At 35.2% G+C, this 19723-nt stretch overlaps 1 protein-coding gene across 1 annotated transcript in view; it reads right to left on the reverse strand.

Moving 5' to 3' along the window:
• Nucleotides 1-5797: 5797 nt before the first annotated feature.
• The window catches only part of STPG2 (sperm tail PG-rich repeat containing 2), a 578171-nt gene continuing 564245 nt past the window's right edge, over nucleotides 5798-19723 (reverse strand). Inside the window, exons 13-14 of the mRNA XM_047718028.1 lie at nucleotides 11695-11843; nucleotides 5798-6087 (exon numbers count right to left, since the gene is read on the reverse strand). Of these exons, the coding sequence (XP_047573984.1) occupies nucleotide 6087; nucleotides 11695-11843 (150 nt within the window). The 3' untranslated portion in view covers nucleotides 5798-6086. The remainder of the gene's footprint in view (nucleotides 6088-11694; nucleotides 11844-19723) is intronic.

Here is a 19723-nt window from a genome sequence, read left to right on the forward strand (position 1 = left end):
CATTCCCACCAACAGTATAGGAGGGTTCCCCTTTCTCTGCATCCTCACCAACATCTGTTGCTTCCTGACATGTTAATTTTAGCTATTCTGACTGGTATGAGGTGGTATTTCACTGTGGTTTTGATTTGTGTTTCCCTGATGCTGAGTGATATGGAGCACTTTTTCATGCGTCTTTTGGCCATTTGGATGTCTTTTTTGCAGAAATGTCTGTTCATGTCTTCTGTTAGCACTTTGGTTTTGGTGAGGGCATGGGTCCTTTGTGTCTATCCATTGGTGGAAATTTTGCGGTATTTACAGACAAGTTTAGACCAGAGCACCAGAAAGTCTGCCACTACAAGGAAAATAAACACACAAAATTGATGCCTTAATGGAATGAGCCAATTTTATCAGTAAGCAGAAAGGATTTATGCAAAATTAAAAAGGTTAGTGATGATAAAAGAAAAGTCACCAAATGCCCCAGAAAGAATCAAACTCAGAGATAAGGATATGATTAACAAAGGTGGGAACAAGCACTTAATTCTCTAACAATAAAGAAAAAGACCTGAAGCAGAAAGAGGTTGTCTCAGGGATGAGATTGATCACAAAGGAAACAGTGAAGGAACCAGATGGCCAAATACAGAACACAGAAACCTGGAGCAGAATCAGATTTGAAATTATGAGCTTATTTAACAAAGTAAGCAATGTGCAGGGAGCTTAGGCAGCGGGACAGTGAACCAGTTCGCTACCTACCTGTATGTCTCCGCAGAACCTGAGACCTCTAGGCAGACGTATGAAGTAACTGGCCAAAAATAGTTTAGGGCAAGTAAATAGGATACAGTTTATGGCACTCAGGGCACGGCAGTTAAAACAATTTTGTTTTAAAGTCGCAGCTTAATCTCCCTTAAGCAATAGCAGTGAGAGGAGACCAGCGACGAAATAACAGGAGTCACTCCTCGGTGTTTGCTCTAAGTCAGCTTTATCATGCTGATCTAATAGTGTTTAAAAGTTCAGGTCAGCAGCCATCAGTGTAGGAGAGCGTTTAGCATTCAGAATTGTAGAGGGTGTCCATACATAGAGGTGAACCCTGCTTCCAGCAAGGTCAACCTGTGAATATATTGGTTATCTCAAAGCTAAAAATCTAAGCTACTTCCTTTACGAAATAAATAATTCTTCATTTACAAAAGTTTTAAACATGACAGCTCTTCTCTTATAATCAACATGGTTCCAAATAAGAAAGAAAAATCAATCCCTAGAGTATTATGAGAGTATCTTTTACGTTGAGGTAAGATAAACTCATGGAGATACTCACTGGTCCATGTAGTGGACAGTGAGATGCAATACCCAGGTTCCTTTGGTGAAGGACTTAATCGCCTCAGCTGCTGGGGCATGCTTGCCAGACAGCTCTGAACTCACAGCCCCTTCAAGGGACTGGTTAGGCTACACAGAGCTGCCTTGCACAAGGTCACACTCATTCCCGAGGTGACCCCCTCCCCCCCCCCCAAGCCCCCGTGACTAAAATATACGGGAGTATAAAGGTCAGCCATCTTAGTCCGACTCGGCACAACCGCGAAAGTCCCACTTCGTCTGCAGAGCACCGCGGTGGGTTGACTAGGGCTGCTGCTGAGCTTGGATGGTACCTCAACTTCTCCCTCTGCTCAGTCCTGCTGCCCCACCTCTCTTCTGTAAGTGTGGATCCCGGGATCCCTAAAACACATCCTGCATGTTAAACCTTCTGCCTACCAGAGACTGCCTCCCCAGAAATCCAACTTCTAACATTATACACAGCATATCAAACACATATGTGAAGAGAAATGCACCCAGATTGTAAAAATGTCCAGATTAACAAAAAAATATTGTAAATAAAATGTATCTAGATTGTTGAAGTAGACACGTATTTTTAGAGATAATAGAGAATCGAAGGGAAATGATAAAAAAATGGAAGGGCTTCAATAACATGAAGTAAAGAATGTTCAAACTAGTATAAATATAGTGGTTAAATATAGTGGGAGTGTGTGGACATATATTCTGAATAATATGCTTTTCCACTTTCTTTTAAAATGACTATTATTGAGGGACGCCTGGGTGGCTCAGTTGGTTAAGCAGCTGCCTTCGGCTCAGGTCATGATCCCAGGGTCCTGGGATTGAGCCCCACATTGGGCTCTCTGCTCAGCAGGGAGCCTGCTTCCTCCTCTCTCTCTCTGCCTGTCTCTCTGCCTACTTGTGATCTCTGTCTGTCAAATATATAAGTAAAATTTTTTTTTAAAAATATGAATTTATGCAAGTAAGAAACACGCTCTAAGAATCTGGGTTTAAGTGTAATATTCCACATAATCCTATAGATTACATAGATCCCCATTCACTTTTGAAGCAATTTACAAGATGAAATTCAAAACGAGAAAATTTTTGTTTTTAGAATAGTGTCTTTCTTTTTATAAATCATTTTGCAACAAGATTTAAGGCATATTTAACCTTCAGAAGAGAAGACAAGCTTCAGTAATGAATTTATGCCTCCCCTATGATGTTATCTACTAAGAATGATATTAAAACCCACTTTGAATCTTTCATTATTTGACTGTAGAGAAAATTATATGGATAGGCACCAAGGCAAACCAAAGACAGTTCATTAATAAGATCTACCTCATATGAAGATAAAATCATAATCCTCAGAGTATATATCATTCTGGATATCTGAATTATCTAGACAGCTGAGCTATAACCTTTTAAATACTATCAATGAAAAATTTTAATTGTTTTTAATGGACACATTTCTTAAATCTGCTATGCACTTCACTGTCATGCTAAGTAGATGCTTAATGAAACTTTCTTGACTCCTCAGTCATTATTACATAATATTTGTTACTTAATGTAGTAAAGTATGATTTTAGACATAAGTGTATAATGAAAGACTTATTTCACTGTGCTGAAGGGGCCCTGACTAAGACATGATCTTGAATTTTCTTTCTTGATGTCAACTTGGTTTTTAATTATCTGTTGCCTCATATAGAAGCTGCTCTGTGAAATATTAAGTGGTATCTCATGGATTGATGTTATCCTCTTCTACAGACCTTTCTTCTTGTTCAGAAAAATTGTCATCTTTATTATTGTGTTAATTAGCATCACCCAAAGTTTTGTCTCTAACTGAACGTCATTAGCTCAAAACCACTTCCCCAAATCTCATATCCTTTCTTCTATGCTAAGTACATTACTTTCAAAGGAACATAGAGAAAACACTCCTCACCCTTCAAGAATTAGGTAAAAAATTTTGGAGAAGTAGCCTACTTAAAGTTTTACACACATACACACACACACACACACACGTGTGCACGTGCATGAGATAATTCTGCAGACAAGCCTCTAATATTTTTCAGTGCTTGTCATTTATTAGAACTCTAGGTGTAAGTAATACAGGGGGTACTACATAAACAAATTCATGTTCAGTAGTTATGAGTGCAATATTATAAATAGAAGCTTTGTTGAGTTTTATAGAGAAGTCTCAGCTTTTAAACGATATACTACAAAAGTAAACTACAAATAGTTTTTTAGATTATAGTTTATAGTATATATAGTTTATAGATAGTATATATATAATTTCTAAATAAATAGTCTCTGTTAAATATGATATATAATTTCTTTGTAGAGATACATTTTTAATTTCTAAAGGTTTAGTATTAAATCCCATGAAAACTGCTTCATGCATTTCCTCCAAATTTAGGGATAATCACTGGTAAGGTCTGATTTAAAGTAATGGAAATTAGGGCACATAAAGTACATTTTCAACAACCTTGGAGATAAAGAGGTAGATAATTTTGCAGAGCTGCTAAAAATGAAGTACAGTGCTAGTTTTTTAATAGCTTCCGGCTGGAAAAAATACACTATGTAGTATTAATTAACATACCAGAAAGCAAGAAAAGAAGTAATATCTTTAAAATCAGGGGAACCTGGGTGGCTCAGTCGCTAAACATCCGCCTTCTGCTCAGGTCATGATCCCAGAGTGCTAGGATCGAGCCCTGCATAGAATGCCACATTGGGCTTCCTGCTCAGCAGTGAGCCTGCTTCTCCCTCTCTCACCCCTCCCCCTGCTTGTGTTCCCTCTCTTGCTGTCTCTCAATTTTTGTCAAATAAATAAATAAAATATCTTTTAAAAATAAGGTAAAATCAGATATAGAGTTAGAAGTCACAAGGGAAGATCATACAAATCATTGATCCTGTTTGCAATTTAGCTGCTTCTAACACTGGGGAACTGTAGGCAGCATGCTCTGGTGTCAGTGAGAGCAGGGATTTATCTGTATTACCATAGTTAATGATCACCCTGGGCAACAGAGGGAACCCCGACAGTCTAGCAGTAACAGCATATATTTTGGGAGTGTCCACATGGTGGATTGCCCTGCTCATGAAATTCCTTTGGTAATAACATTGAATATTTTGATCACAAACATATTAAGCAAAGGTTAAATTGGTCAATAACACTAAAGAACAAGAGATGATTAAAAAATATTTCTAAATAAAAAATTGCCTCCGCAAAATGAGCTCTATAATTATCATGTAAGAGACAAGTTTCCTCAAGGAAAACTAATATTAAGTAATAGTGATGGTTCAATTGAAAGAAATGAAAACTAACTAAAGCAAATAAAAAACTTATTGGATACAATTATTGGAAAGGATCAGTTGGTGGGGGGGGGGGAGTCTTTTCCAATTAGTTCTGTTCTTCCAGCTAGTTCTAGTCTGGAGAATTTTTACACAATTTTAGGATTACAGACATAAGAATTAGTTCTATTGAATAATTAATACATTATCTTGAGAGTTGTGACCAGTAAACTCTCCCACATTCTGAATTTTCATCTTTCTATTTTTCTTTCATGAACAGATTTTCATATTATGTGGTCTATCATAGAGGAATATAATTAAGAGGAAGACAATAAAAATAATTCCATAAGGTACTACCTGAAAAGAATACATGCAAGGTTGTTACAACATATGTAATGTACTTCAAATGCACTTGCTTTTCTGAAATTTCTGTTACCAAAACTATATTTTACATGGTTCACATGACATATGAACAGGCAACTGCTGAAAAAAATACTATAGGGATGACAGAAACTTTGGGAATTATGTAGGTAGAGTTTAATTTCACCACATAAATGCCTAGAGGAAAATAGAGGTTCCAAGTCTTCATCCCAGAGTACAGTAGCCGGGGAGTTATTAGATACTGGGAAGCTGTGGTATTTTATCAACTCCTTTGGCAATGGTGAAGCAGCAGCTATGTTTGAAAACTACTGATCTAGCACACCAACTGCTTTTACAGCCATAGAACAAAGATTCAGAACTTTAGTTAGGGTTACGTAACTGGAACATGAGCTCAGAGTTTCATTTTATTTTTTGAGACAGAGAATAATCACAAGCTGGGGAAGGGGGAGAGGGAGAGGAAGAGAGAGACTAAGCAGACTCTGCATTGAGCATGGAGCCCAGCCTGAGGGCTTGATCTCAGGACCCTGAGATCATGACCTGAGCTGAAATCAAGAGTCAGATGCTTAACCAACTGAACCACCCAGGAGCCCCTGTGTGTTGCTGTAATTTAATCACTTTTCCCTTGATCTCCTATCTATACATAAACTTCACACAAAGTAAATCATACACAAAGTAAATAATATTTTTGTGACTCTTATTCTCTACTTTTATAATTTCAGAGAAATGAAGAATAAGAAAATAAGTGGATAACACATACATATAATAACATCATGTACTTATTTTCAGGATGCCTCGTATTTGGAAAGTAATTGTAGTCTCTGGTTTGAGAATGAAATACAAAGTAAAAAGGAAAGGGTTTTCAGATGTCTTTATTCAGCATTGTGTTTTATATGGAAGCGTTAATAATACATGTTTAGGAAGAATGCAATGAATATATATATATACTGCTGTTGTAATAGGAAAATTTTGAGAAAAAAAGAACTAAATGTCTTGCAAGAAGAGATTTTTCTATCTCTTGAGGTTAGAAGCGCAATTATATGTCTTTGAGTAGCTGCTGGAGGGCATCATCAAAATGGAACTGCTTCTTTGTGAGAGAACTGTCAGCTTACCTTTATGTTAATAGCTAATACCTTTAGAATATATCTGTGGGGAAAGAAAAGCTGTTTCAGTAAGTGCTGTCTCTATTGCACTTCTCAACCTAAGCCAAAATATTCTCTCAGATCGCTCCTCTAGTTCATTACCTCAAATAAAAAAAAGATACAAAAATTTCACAAAACACTCTTTCCTTCTAACCAGATTGACTAAGTATCACTGATATCAGGTAGTTCATATTATGTGATAATCCTAGCTTTTAGATTGTCCTAATGACTCTGCTGGGGACTCAAAGTAGTTCAAAGTATATATTAAATATATATAATACCTGCAATAGTTTGGATATTATGCCATAATATTAATGTATTTAATCCAGATGAGAGAACAGAAAAGAAATAGCAACCAAATAAGCTGTTCATACTTTCAAAATATAATTTAATATACTAGTTTTTCCATTGGTTAATATTCTGGGAATTAAGCTTCTTTATAATTACATTTTTTATAAAATGTACTTGTAACATGTAAGAGGCTATACTAGATCTTTTTTTTTAAGATTTTACTTATTTATTTGACAGAGAAAGAAAGACAGAGCACAAGCCAGTGGGGGGTTGGGTAATGGCAAGCTGCAAGCAGAGGGAGAGGGAGAAGCAGGCTCCCCAGTGAGTGGTTCTGGGTCTCAGGACCCCAGGATCAGAACTGAGCAGAAGACACTTAACCAACTGAGCCACTTAGGTGCCTGAGGCTGTACTAGATTTCTTCTCAGAAGAAATATCAATTCTTTCACTAAGTTTTATGTATGTGAGACTACACATAACAAAAATATTTTATGTTCATTTCCATTATGACGAGGAACAGTGGAACAAAATGTGGCTCGATTGACACAGGGTAACCTGTGAAGTCCAGAAATTTGTTCTAACACCATCATCCCTGTTATTTGGTATTCAGATGGCAATTCTTTCCCCATTTTCAATCACCCAACACCCTTCTGTTACATGGCTTATTCCCCTTCATCCAAACATGAGTGGAGCTGATAGCAGCCCTTTGAACATGTTAACGCACTCATTTTTCTTTACAGTTAATGTAGTAGTTCAGCCAAGCACTATATTTCTCTCTGATTGTGAAATAAAATGGTTTTTCCTGAAAGTTAATTAAAGGAGGAAGCCTCCATATGACACTATACTGACTGAAATGCAGAGAAATTCTAAATGGAAGTCTTATGTCAGTTTGTGAGGTTCTCTCGTAGTAACCCTAGGAGAGCATATAAACAGAAAAGATAGAATTAGTCTTTTTGTTCATCTGTAGTGGTGATTAGTTGAATAAGGAGCTAGTCTGGTTTTATCTTCTGAAGGTTTATTTCACAAAGGACTTAAGATGTGGGTGGGCATGTCTGGGGTACTAAAACACTTTTGAAGGACTTATTTTTGTGTGACATCTGGTAAAAATAATTAAATAACTAACCATACAACCTTAACATATTCTTTTAGTTTATAATGTGACAATAATCTTAAAGGAATAGATTTGCAGCTAACAAATTATTGGGCACCGCATCAAAAGCTAATGATGTACTATATGTTGGCTAACTGAACTTAACTAAGAAATAGATTTGCAAGAAAGTTTGATAAGAACATACATTTCCTTAAAATAGAATATGCACTTTTTAGTAGGATGTTGAGTAAATGGTTACATGTCAAGATATATTATGTTTAGGAGATATTCTTTTCAGTTGTAAATGTCCATCAAAGTTATTGGATTTTAGAAATTTTTTTAGAGCTAAAAGGGAAAGAAAGCAAGCTATAGTAAAGGAAGAATTTCAGATATGGCAGAGTAACTCACTGCAGACCATGTCTCTGAGAAAAATTACAGAATTTATTTCTGCTTATGTTTATTTAAGAGAATGGAGAGCTACACCAACCAGGTCTTGTGAGAAAGGTGAGGAGGGAATAGCATTGAAGTGAGCCTCACATTCCCTTAGAGGACTCTTTGAGTTTTTAAGAAGCATGGAAGACAACCACAAACTAGATAGGAATCTAAATTGAGACGTTGGCTCAATAAATAAATAAAATTATGGAAAATCATCACCCACTATCTCTCAGGGTCTATAGAAACAAACCTTAGAGTTCAAGTTCAAGACAATAGGACATGAAGGGACAAAAATCCCAAAGAACAGGGAAGAACACAAATGAGTCTGAGATTGTATTATTTTTCCCCTCAGGACATGCATTATTTTTCCCCTCAGGACATCTGTTTGATTTTATCTGATGTGGGGGTAGTGTCAAAAGACTAAGAAGTAGAGTGAAAAGTGCAGCTGAAGATCTAGGCAGTTGCACAGAGTATTGGTAGTTTCAAAGACTGAAAGTAAAAATGTTAGAGGAAGAACTCTAGTGATTGTCACTGACTTCCTGCTAAGATCACAGAAAGCTCATACCCTGGGAACATACCTGATGTTTATTAGATCAACATTCACAAAAACATGAAGCCCGATCCTGAACAAGCAAAATCGCACACTGGGAAGAGATGGTTGCCCCATACGTAAGATGCCTGAGAGAAAGTGAAAAGATGTTCTGTCTGGAGCAAGATCATATGAGACAAAGCATCAAATTACCTATGTAATTTTTCATAAGTTATGACCAACATTTGATCAAGCTTAGACATGCCAGGGGACAGAATCAAAAGATAGAAACTGAGAGAATAAAAGGACAATAAAAACATATCCAAAGGTGATTCAGAGTTTGTGTCCTTTAAAATAAATAAAGAATAAACTGTGACAAAATTGTTGATAAGATAGAGAACCTCTCCATATAATTGAAATTTATAAACAATAATGAAAAGGAAATTATAGAATTAAAAATATAATGATTAACATTAGGAATACATTAGAAAGAGATGTGTTTAACTGCAGATTGGACCATTGAAGAGAAGATTAGTGAACTAGAAGAGAGAGTGTTAGAAAATATACAGACTGAAATACAGGAAGGAAATAGGTCTGTATTATAGAAAAGAATATACAAGATACATGAGATGCAGTAAAGAAAGAGATTTAATATCTGTAATTGCATTTTCTAAATATAAAGGAGGATGTTATAAAAGCAATATTTTAAGAGCTAGTCGGTGATGATTTTCCATAACTAATAAAAAGACATCAACCTACACAATTCAGAACTTTAGCGAACACCAAGGAGCATTTGGGTAGAGACAGGAAAACCTAAGGACATTAAAAATAATTTCTTAAAATGCATAGAGAAAATTTGAAAAAGCAGCCAGATAAATAAAAGGCACATCATTTTCAAAGGAAAAACATTTTCTTAGAAACCTTGGAAGGCATTATACAATGAGATGACACTTTTAAAGTGCTAAAAGAATATATATAGGAACCTCTAATTCTTTATCCAGTAAAAATATTCTTTAAAAATGAAGATGAAATAAAAATGATTCCAAACAAAAAAGGAGAAAACTCATCAATAGCAAACCTTCATGAACACAAATTAAAAGCAGTTCATTAGAAAGAAGAATAATGATCGCACAGAGAAGCACAGCAATGCAAGAAGGAATAAAGAACAATGAAACATAAATATATGGGTAAATCTAAATAAATATAATTTAAGAAATGACAATAACAACATTTTATGGGATCAAAAAATAGATATAGATTGAAAATTATAACATTTAGGGGCGCCTGGGTGGCTCAGTGGGTTAAAGTCTCTGCCTTCAGCTCAGGTCATGATCCCAGTGTCCTGGGATCCAGCCCCGCATCAGGCTCTCTGCTCAGCAGGAAGTCTGCTTTCCCCTCTCTCTCTGCCTGCCTTTCTGCCTACTTGTGATCTCTGTCAAATAAAATAAAAATTTTTTAATTAAAAAAAAGGAAAAAAAGAAAATTATAACATTTATAGTACAAAAGTCAGGACAGTAGTTTTAAATGACATTAAATAGCTTTCATATTTTTGCCTTTTAAAGAATTTACATGTTAATAAGTAATAATGACCATGAGTAGTTAATGGGCTACTGCTTTCTGTCATAACAAAATATGTAATAGAGTGGAACTAAAATTAAAAATAAAACATTATTGGGGTGCCTGGGTGGTTCAGTGGGTTAAGCCTCTGCCTTCGGCTCAGGTCGTGATCTCAGGGTCCTGGAATCGAGTCCCGCATTGGGCTCTCTGCTCAGCGGGGAGTCTGCTACACCCCCCACCCCCCACCCCCACCTGCTTGTGATCTCTCTGTCAAATAAATAAATAAAATCTTTAAAAAAATTATTGTAGAAAAAAATTATTGTAGACATTGTTTTCCAATATACTGATGAAATCACTATTCCAAAACATAGATGTTCTAGACCAGTACCATCCAATAGAAATATAATATGAGCCTATGATCACATTTAAATGTAAAAATTAACAGCTGATAGGGGCGCCTGGGTGGCTCAGTGGGTTGGGCCGCTGCCTTCCGGCTCAGGTCATGATCTCAGGGTCCTGGGATCGAGTCCCGCGTCGGGCTCTCTGCTCAGCAGGGAGCCTGCTCCCCCCCCCCATCTCTGCCTGCCTCTCCATCTACTTGTGAGCTCTCTCTGTCAAATAAATAAGTAGAATCTTTAAAAAAAAAAAATTAACAGCTGATAATAATCATAATAGTATATTTAACCCAGTATATCTGAAATACTATCATTTCAACATATATTAAATTTAAAAAGTATTAATCAGATATTTTATACTCTTTTTTTGTCAAACTAAGTCTTCAAAATCTGTTGTGCATTTTAGACTTACAGTACATATCAATTTGAAATAGCCATATTTCAAGTGCTCAATAGTCACATGGGTCTAGTGCTAACATTATGGATGAGGTCCAGACTGTGGCAAGAATAAATTCTGATGACATCTAGATTAAATCTAATCTACTACTCCAGTAAGTAGTCTAACAATTTATCAGATATTAAATTCTATATTTTATTATTTTAATTTTAATAAGTACTTTTTTGTTTAGAATCTAATTTTCTAGCAATTAATATAATCTCAGTAGTTTCCTGAAATATAACATCATTTTGTGGTGTAGATACTGAAATGAAAAGCAACCTCTTTTGGAATACAGTAACATCAGATTATTCAAGCCCATCCTATGGTACCAAAAAACCCCCAAATAAAGCCTAAACCACTGTTAGTCATTACTATACACTTGGTGTTTAACCCATACCTATTAACTATTTACTTAGGAATATTCTTAGTTCAAACTTGCTTGATAATACAATTTGTTTGAAAAAGCCTATATATTTCACTGAGATGTAATCTCACAATAACTGACTAGACCATGGCATTATTTTGTAGATTTCTTTGTTTTAAAAGATAGGTTAATTAAAAGAAATACTGTCAGCTTCACCTCATTAAGGTAACTCTCCTCTATCTTAGTGTTAAAGGCAAATGAAAAGTAGACTTTCTAAAAATGGTATTCTTGACCAGGTTCATCATTTATTTCTAGAAGCATGCATAGTGGTCTCTACTATAATATGTTAATTACCCCCTAGGGATATAAATAACCAAGCTCTAGAATAAGGATACAAATACATTGCTTTGAAGACAGAAAAAAATTATCTGTCTCAGAGATTATATATGACAGTTAATTCATGGACTGTAAAAATGTAGCAAACCTATGATTCAGTGAGAACAAGCACACTTACCATTTAGAAGATTTTACTTTGTTTTCTGGGTTTTTTTGTTTGGCTTTTTGTTTTACAGTAAAAGTGTTTTCTCTCGTAATCAGGGAAGGATTTGGTAGAGTGACATTAAATGTCTTCTTCAAAACAGAATGTCTTAAAAATGGACTGAGCTATGGATATTCAAACAAAAGAATAGGATATGTTAATTATGTCATTCATAAAACTTTGAGAAATTATTTTTATAAATCTATAAAGAGCTCATTAATGTAAATAAGTTATTTATTGTGTAAGACTGATGAATCACAAACCTGTACCCCTGAAACAAATAATACATTATATGTTAATAAAAAATGGACTATTCATTCAACTGATATTTATTGAGTGCCTCCTATAAGATAGGTACCAGTCCTAGTATAGTGCTATCAACACTTATCTTTTGTGGGTTCTCATGCCCCTCTCTCCAAGAACACTGTACAACAGAATACATAAAGAAGTTGGGAATTAAGGTGAGTTGTTGGTAAGTACAAATTGTTGGGAATATGACATTCTTAGATTTATAGTTTTTGTTGTCTGCATGTGAGAGGTTTAGGTTTCAGGTTTCAAAGTTTCAGGTTTAGAGTCATCTTCATATAGAAGGATAATTAATAGATCTCAGCACAATTTTGAACTTGGACACTTCAAATGTCTGTAGCCTTTGGAAGGTTATTCCCCCTCTCTGAAATTCAGTTTCTTTTTCAAATGGAGTTAATGCTATCTACCTTATATAGACTGGGTCTACTAATTGAATTAAAGTATATAAAGTAGTCTTTATTTCTGAGAAGCAATACAGCTTAGTGGTTAAAAGCACGGGCTTTTGGTTGGAACTCAATCTTGCCTTGCTATCTTCTTTCTATCTGTCCTTAAGTAACTCATTTAACCTCTCCCTATGCTTTGGTTTTCACATTAAAAAAATAAGGATGATAAAACAATAACTATTTTTAGTATTGTTTTGATAATTAAATGAATTCCTATGTTTAAAGCATAAAAAAGCCTGGCATATCAAAAACATTATGTATCAAGTATTATTATTATCAAAAACATCTAGAACTAGATGCTGAAAAAATATCAATTATTATTATTATTATTGTCTTATACAGTGTCTCTCCAAAAGTAAATATATCAACATGCATAAAAATAAATTTTTATTCCTATAGTTAGGGAACTATGAAACAGAGCAGGTAAAATTAGTCCTTAGTCTAGTGGTATGCAAAAACACTGAAAGTTCACTGGGTTATATTATTCCAGCAGGATAAATGAAAAGACAGATTATTTCCATGATCAGAAAATGAGAACAGAGTCAGGCAATCCCCACACCTTGCTGTCAGAAAATATAAATTTTTTCATCAATGTTCTCTTTTAAAAGCATGATCAAACAGAATATGTTTATACAATTCCAAGAAATACAATGCAACGCAAGGAAAATAACATTAATTTGAGTAACATCTAGTACTTATTTACAATATAAAAAATACACGTTTCAGGAAAAATATAATAAAATTAGAACAAAACAAAGTGGAAGTATGAACTCAATCATTTAAAAAATTTAAAAGAACATTTTAAATAACTATTAAGTTAAAGAAAATGTAAATATAAATGTTTTAGAAAACAATACAGAAGAACAAATCAACATTCATAGAATTAACCCCAGAGCTGCAGTCATAATCCAAAATGTTTTATGACTTAAAAAAGGAAAATAGGAAATTCCACTTAATGTTCCTTTCACTCATTCCACAAGTGAATATCAAATGTCTTCAACATGCGAGGCACTGACTGTACTAGGGTCTAATGACAAAATTGCCAACAAACAAGACAAAATTCCAGGCCTTGTGAAATCTACAACCAATAATCCGACAATCATAAAATAAATGTAAAATCAGACAGTGATAAGAACTCTCAAGGAGAGGTACACAAAGACAAACAAAAGACATGACTTAGTAAAGGCAATCAGAGGCTTCATCAAGGAAGTGATGATCTGAAGGAAGGACAGACCCTTGCTAGGCTACAATGAGGAGAAAAATGGAGGGACATAGTCTAGGCTCAGAGACCAACATACACAAAGGGCTGTAGCATGCTCTAGTCAATGAAAGACCAGTGGGCCTGGAGTGGCATAGAGGAAAGGAGGCACTGTGAAAGGTGATGATACAGAGGTAAGTAACCAGGTTGAGAATTTCAGTCCTTATGCTAAAAGTAATGAGAGACCATTGATGTTTATTAAAATGAGAGGGAGAGATGATTCTCTGATTTGCCTTTTGGAAAAATTATTCATTACTATATTTGACATTAATGTTTTTATTATACAAACATTGAATATCATATGTATTCTTACCTAACTACTAAATTAATGTACATCACTCATTTCAATGGCAATTCTCCATTTTTGTTTATTGAAATAAGAATTAATCAGCAAGAGTTTTTCAGATTATAATTACCTTCCAGAAGCAAGGAAGATTCAAGTCTTCTGCTCAAAGGAGAAGAAGGGGTTAAAGATGAAAATGTGCTAGTTATGTACAAATAGACTACTGAGAGATTATAGCATGGGAGAAGGAAACAGGGTCAAGCCATTAAGAACTACCAAATTCGGGGCGCCTGGGTGGCTCAGTGGGTTAAGCCTCTGCCTTCGGCTCAGGTCATGATCCCAGGGTTCTGGGATCGAGCCCCGCATCGGGCTCTCTGCTCAGCGGGGAGCCTGCTTCCTCCTCTCTCTCTCTCTGCTTGCCTCTCTGCCTACTTGTGATCTCTGTCTGTCAAATAAATAAATAAAATCTTTAAAAAAAAAAAAAAAGAACTACCAAATTCTTGGCCATGTATGGAGAAGGAGCCTATATAAGTTAGGAAAATAGAGTAGGTGGAGAGATAGGAGTACATCAGGGAGTAGTGTGTCAGGGAAGCCAAGAGAAGAGCATACAAGAGAGTATACCAATATTTCAACCCTGCTGAGAAGTCTAATAATAAGTAGACTAAAAACATTCTTCATATTGAGAGAAAAGAAGCACATTGATTAACTTGGTTGAAGTAAACTAAAATGATTATAAGCTAGACTGGAGGAAACTGAGAAGAGAGGTAAAGAAGTATAGCACTAAGGAGAAACTTTTTCAACAACTAGCTGCAAAAGTAGAAAAGAGAAAGAAATAGCCGAAGGTGAATGGAGGGTCTAGGAATATTGGTTATATTTTTTTAACAGAAGAGATTTGAAAATATGTATGTATACATTTATTTTAAAGATTTTATTTATTTATCTGACAGAGGGAAAGAGAGCACAAGCAGGGGAAGCAGAGAGGGAGAGGGAAAAGCAGGCTCCCCTCTGAGCAGAGAGCCCAACATGGGGCTCTATCCCAGGTTCCTGGGATCATGACCTGAGCTGGAGGTTGATGTTTAACCAGCTGAACCAACCAGGTGGCCCAAGATTTGAAACTATTTAAAAGACAATGGGAATCACCCTGTAATTGAGAGTGGGAGGGGATATCTGATAGTGAAATGGTCCACAAAATGCAGTAGGGATAAAATCCGTAGCATAAAACATATGGAGGTTTCAGTGTCAGATGGAAAAAATGAGTAATCTTCCATAGTACTAGTTGAAAAGGATTATAAAATAAATCCAGATATACATAAATTTATAAATGAAATAAAATGTAATTGGGGGAAAACTCCATCTGACCTCGTTTTGTTTGTTTTTCTCTATAGGTGGCCTCTAGTGTTGCTCTTACTCATGTTCCCATTAGAAATGACTAAGGAAATACATGAATACAGAAAACCTATTGAAATACAGGGATGGACATTTATCTGATGAAATTTTCAGATAATTACTGATAGATATAATAGTGATGGGAATGGATCGAAGGTTCATTTAGAGGTCCGATTCAACCTCCTATCTCCCATTTTCAAACCTATTCCAGGAAAAAAATATTGACTTCTCGAAGCTGACTTTGTGTCTTTCTTGATCTAGAAATGAAATACTGGAGTCAAAATAGTTTTGAGAGGTCCCAAGTTTCAATCCTGGCACAGTATGTAGAACAAACTTAGCAATGAGCATGGCCAATTTTGTTTCTGACATTAGAATTCAGACAAAGCCAAGATACTACTGCATTTGAATTTGGGAAGTGGAAGTAGAGCAGAGGTATCAGGCTCTATCCACAGCAGAGGAAATAAATGAAACTCTTCCTATGGCTATTCACCCTACCAATTCTCTCTATACCTTTCCTCAAAGCCTACTGGGTCTGAAGGTCTAACCTAAGAAATATTTAGAGAGGTGGTATGGTACCAGATATTATAAAATAATACAAATCTTTGTATTTAAAACAGTGTGGCTCAAGTCCAAAAGCAGGTGGTAAATTTAGTGGAAAAGTCATTTTTTAGGCTTAAAATAAACATAGGCATTTAGCATATGATAAAATTGGCATTTCAAATCAACGGAAAAGGATGTACTCAAAGGTTATTGGTACCGGTATAATCAGATTTGTAAAAAGCAAATGACTATCATAAACATAAAGATATGAAATATCATATATTTACATTATGGGCTCATGCAAATTTAAATATTTAAATGTTTTTTTAAAGTGGAGAATTAAAATAAATAGAAGAAAAGACAAGTCATATCAGGTCTAGGATTTTATTTTTAGGCAATTATTCTGATTCTTCACAAATTGGTAACTGACATGATTCTCACTTTATTGTTTTATAGAATAAGAATGCCAATAAAGTCTTTCAAATTTTCTAGAAAAAACTTCTGATAATATTTTATAAATTATTCTCAATATAGGAAAAAATAGAATGCTGCTACGGTCATTTTATAAAGTTAGCTACATGATTCTAAAACATGGCTACTGTTCACTATCAAAAAATAGGCACACTGTGCAACTTCAAGGCTTACTATAAAGCTACAGTAATCAAGATAATGTGATATTGATGAAAGAACAGATATAGAGATAGATGGAACAGGATAAAGAGCCCAGGAAAAAGTCCACAGGAATATGTCAACTGATCTTTGACAGAGGAGCAAAGGCATTACAATGGCGCAGAGACAGCCTTTCCAATAAATGGTACTTAAACAAATGGACATCCAAATGCCCAAAGTGGGTCTAAACACAGACTTTACACTCTTCACAAAAATTAACTAAGAATGGATTTTAGACTTCAGTGTAAAATGCAAAAATATAAAATTCTTAGATGGTAACATAGGAGAAAATCCAGATAACTGCGGGTTTGGCAGTAACTTTTTAGATGCAACACCGAAGGCATGACCCATGAAAGAAATCATTGAAACACTGGCCTCCATTAAAATGAAAACTTCTGTTCTGCCAAAGGCACTGTCAAGAACATGAGAAGACAAGCCATAGACTGGGAGGAAATATTTGCAAAAGATACATCTGATATGGTATATATATACAATGGAATACTATGCATCCATCAAAAGAAATGAAATCTTGTCATTTGTGATGACGTGGATGGAACTAGAGGGTATTATGCTGAGCGAAATAAGTCAATCAGAGAAAGACAATTATCATATGATCTCCCTGATATGAGGAAGTTGAAAGGCAATGTCAGGGGTTTGGGGGGTAGGAAAGGAATAAATGAAACAAGATGGGATGGAAAGGGAGACAAACCATAAGAGACTCTTAATCTCACAAAACAAACTGAGGGTTGCCGGGGAGAGGTGGGTAGGGAGAGGGTAGTTGGGTTATGGACATTGGGGAAGGTCGGTGCTATGGTGAGTGCTGTGAAGTGTAAACCTGGCAATTCACAGACCCATACCCCTGGGGCTAATAATACATTATATGTTCATTTAAAAAAAAAAAAAGATACATCTGATAAAGAACTGTTATCCAAAACATATGAAGAGCTTTTCAAACTTGAACAATCTGATTAAAAAATGGGCAAAAGATCTGGACAGACATCTCAGCAAAGAAGATATACAGATGGCAAATAAGCATGTGAAAAGATGCTTAACACCGTATGTCATTAGGGAATTGCAAATTAAAACAAGATGCCATTACATACCTATTCAAAGGACCAAAACTCAAAAAACTGACACCACCAAATGCTGGTAAGGATGTAGTGCAACAGGAACTCACTCACTGCTAGTGAGAATATAAAATGATACAGCCACTTGGAGAGAGTTTTGTGGTTTCTTACAAAACTAAACATATTCCTACCATGAAATCCACACTCCTTGGTATTTACCCAAATGCGTTGAAAACTTATGTCTACAAAAAACCTGCACACAGGTGTTTATAGCAGCTTTGCTCATAATTGTCAAAACCTGGAAACAGCAAAAATATCCTTCAGTAGGTGAATAAACAAACCATGGTACATCTAGACAATGGGATATAATTCAGTGCTAAAAAGAATGAGCTATCAAGCCATGAAAAGCCATGGAGGAACCTTATATGCTTATTACTAGCTGACAGAAGCCAAGCTTAAAAGACTGTATACTGTATGATTCCAACTATATGACATTGTGGAAAAACAAAACGATGGAGACAGTAAAAAAAGATAAGTAGTTACCAGGGGTTAGTGGGAAGTAGGGATGAACAAGCAGAAACAAAGGAATTTTTAGAGCAATGAAACTGTTCTGCATGATACCATAATGTTGGATACATATTCTTATGCAATTGTCCAAACCCAGAGAATTTACAGCATCGAGTGAACCCTAATGGGAACTACAAATTCTGGGTGATAATGATGTGTTGGGGTAGGTTCACTAATTGTAATAAATATACACTGTGATGGAGGGTGTTGATAGTAGGGAGGCTGGGGTGGGGCAGGGAGTATACGGGAACTCTCTGCATTTTCCACTCAATTTTGCTATGAACAGAAAACTACTCTAAAAAAAGTCTATTAAAAATAAGTGGAGTACATTGTGGGGGATGCTGTGGTGAGTGCTGTGAAGTGTATAAACCTGGTGATTCACAGACCTGTACCCCTGGGGCTAAAAATACATTATATGTTTAAAAAAGATTAAAAATTTAAAAAAAAATAAGTGGAGTGATTCTAAAATTCATCTGAAAGGATAGACAAGGAAAAATAGATTGGTAAGTTTTTAATAATGAAAATAATGAGAAAAAGCTTGCCCTGTAATAGATGAAATAATTTAAATAGCCATAATGATGAAAATAGGGATGCACAGGTATGGTATTTGACAGACAAATTTCTGGGTGGAAAGAATTTTTATTAAACTCAAAGGTTGCCATGTCCTGTGTGTTTCCATTCTAAACTCTAACTTGTCTAACATGATTAATTCCTCCCCTTAGAGTATTTTTAAATGTTATTTCATCTCATCTCTTTAATATAGTTAAATAAAAAATAAGACATGTATGGCAAACTGTTCAAGAAGGCATCTATATGTTATTATCGCTGAAAATATGTACTTAGAAGCTGAGGATGGTAAACAACATAAAATAAATGGTTAAAAATCATGAATGCTATAAATTGTAGAAGGAGAATGATTAACAAGTATATGAAGAGACAGATTAGGTCCGGAAACAACTAAAAAGCTGGAATCTAAATTAAACATTAAATCTTAAACTATGACATTTGAGAAATGCGGTGATGTTAACAGGAAGCTAGAGAGAAAAAAAATCTAATGGCTCAAATAACCACATAGAACAGGTGACAATAACCAAAGAGCTAAACTCTAGCAGTTATTACAATGTTGGGTGAGAAAATGAAGGGATTGGATGACAGCACGTAATCGTAAATTCTTAACTATGCACAAATATCTTCTAATTAACAACTTGCTTCTTCTTGAATCATAGGCTAGCAGAAGTAAAAAGACTGCCATCCTTGCCATATAGAAAGGAACACAGTTATTTAGTATTCCAAGCATTTCTACCTGAAGCTAAAATGAATATGAGATGACTCTTAAGTGTATTTGATCTGCATTGAAACCATGTTCAGACTATAGCTTTCAGAATACAAAAGTATCTGAAACTACTTGTCTGCAGCCAAGAGTCACCTAATGTCCACTTAGACTTTTCCATTCTGTGTTCTGTGGTTTGCAAAACTGATTTAAAAT

This window comes from Lutra lutra, chromosome 2, assembly GCF_902655055.1.
Source record: "Lutra lutra chromosome 2, mLutLut1.2, whole genome shotgun sequence".
Taxonomy (NCBI): domain Eukaryota; kingdom Metazoa; phylum Chordata; class Mammalia; order Carnivora; family Mustelidae; genus Lutra; species Lutra lutra.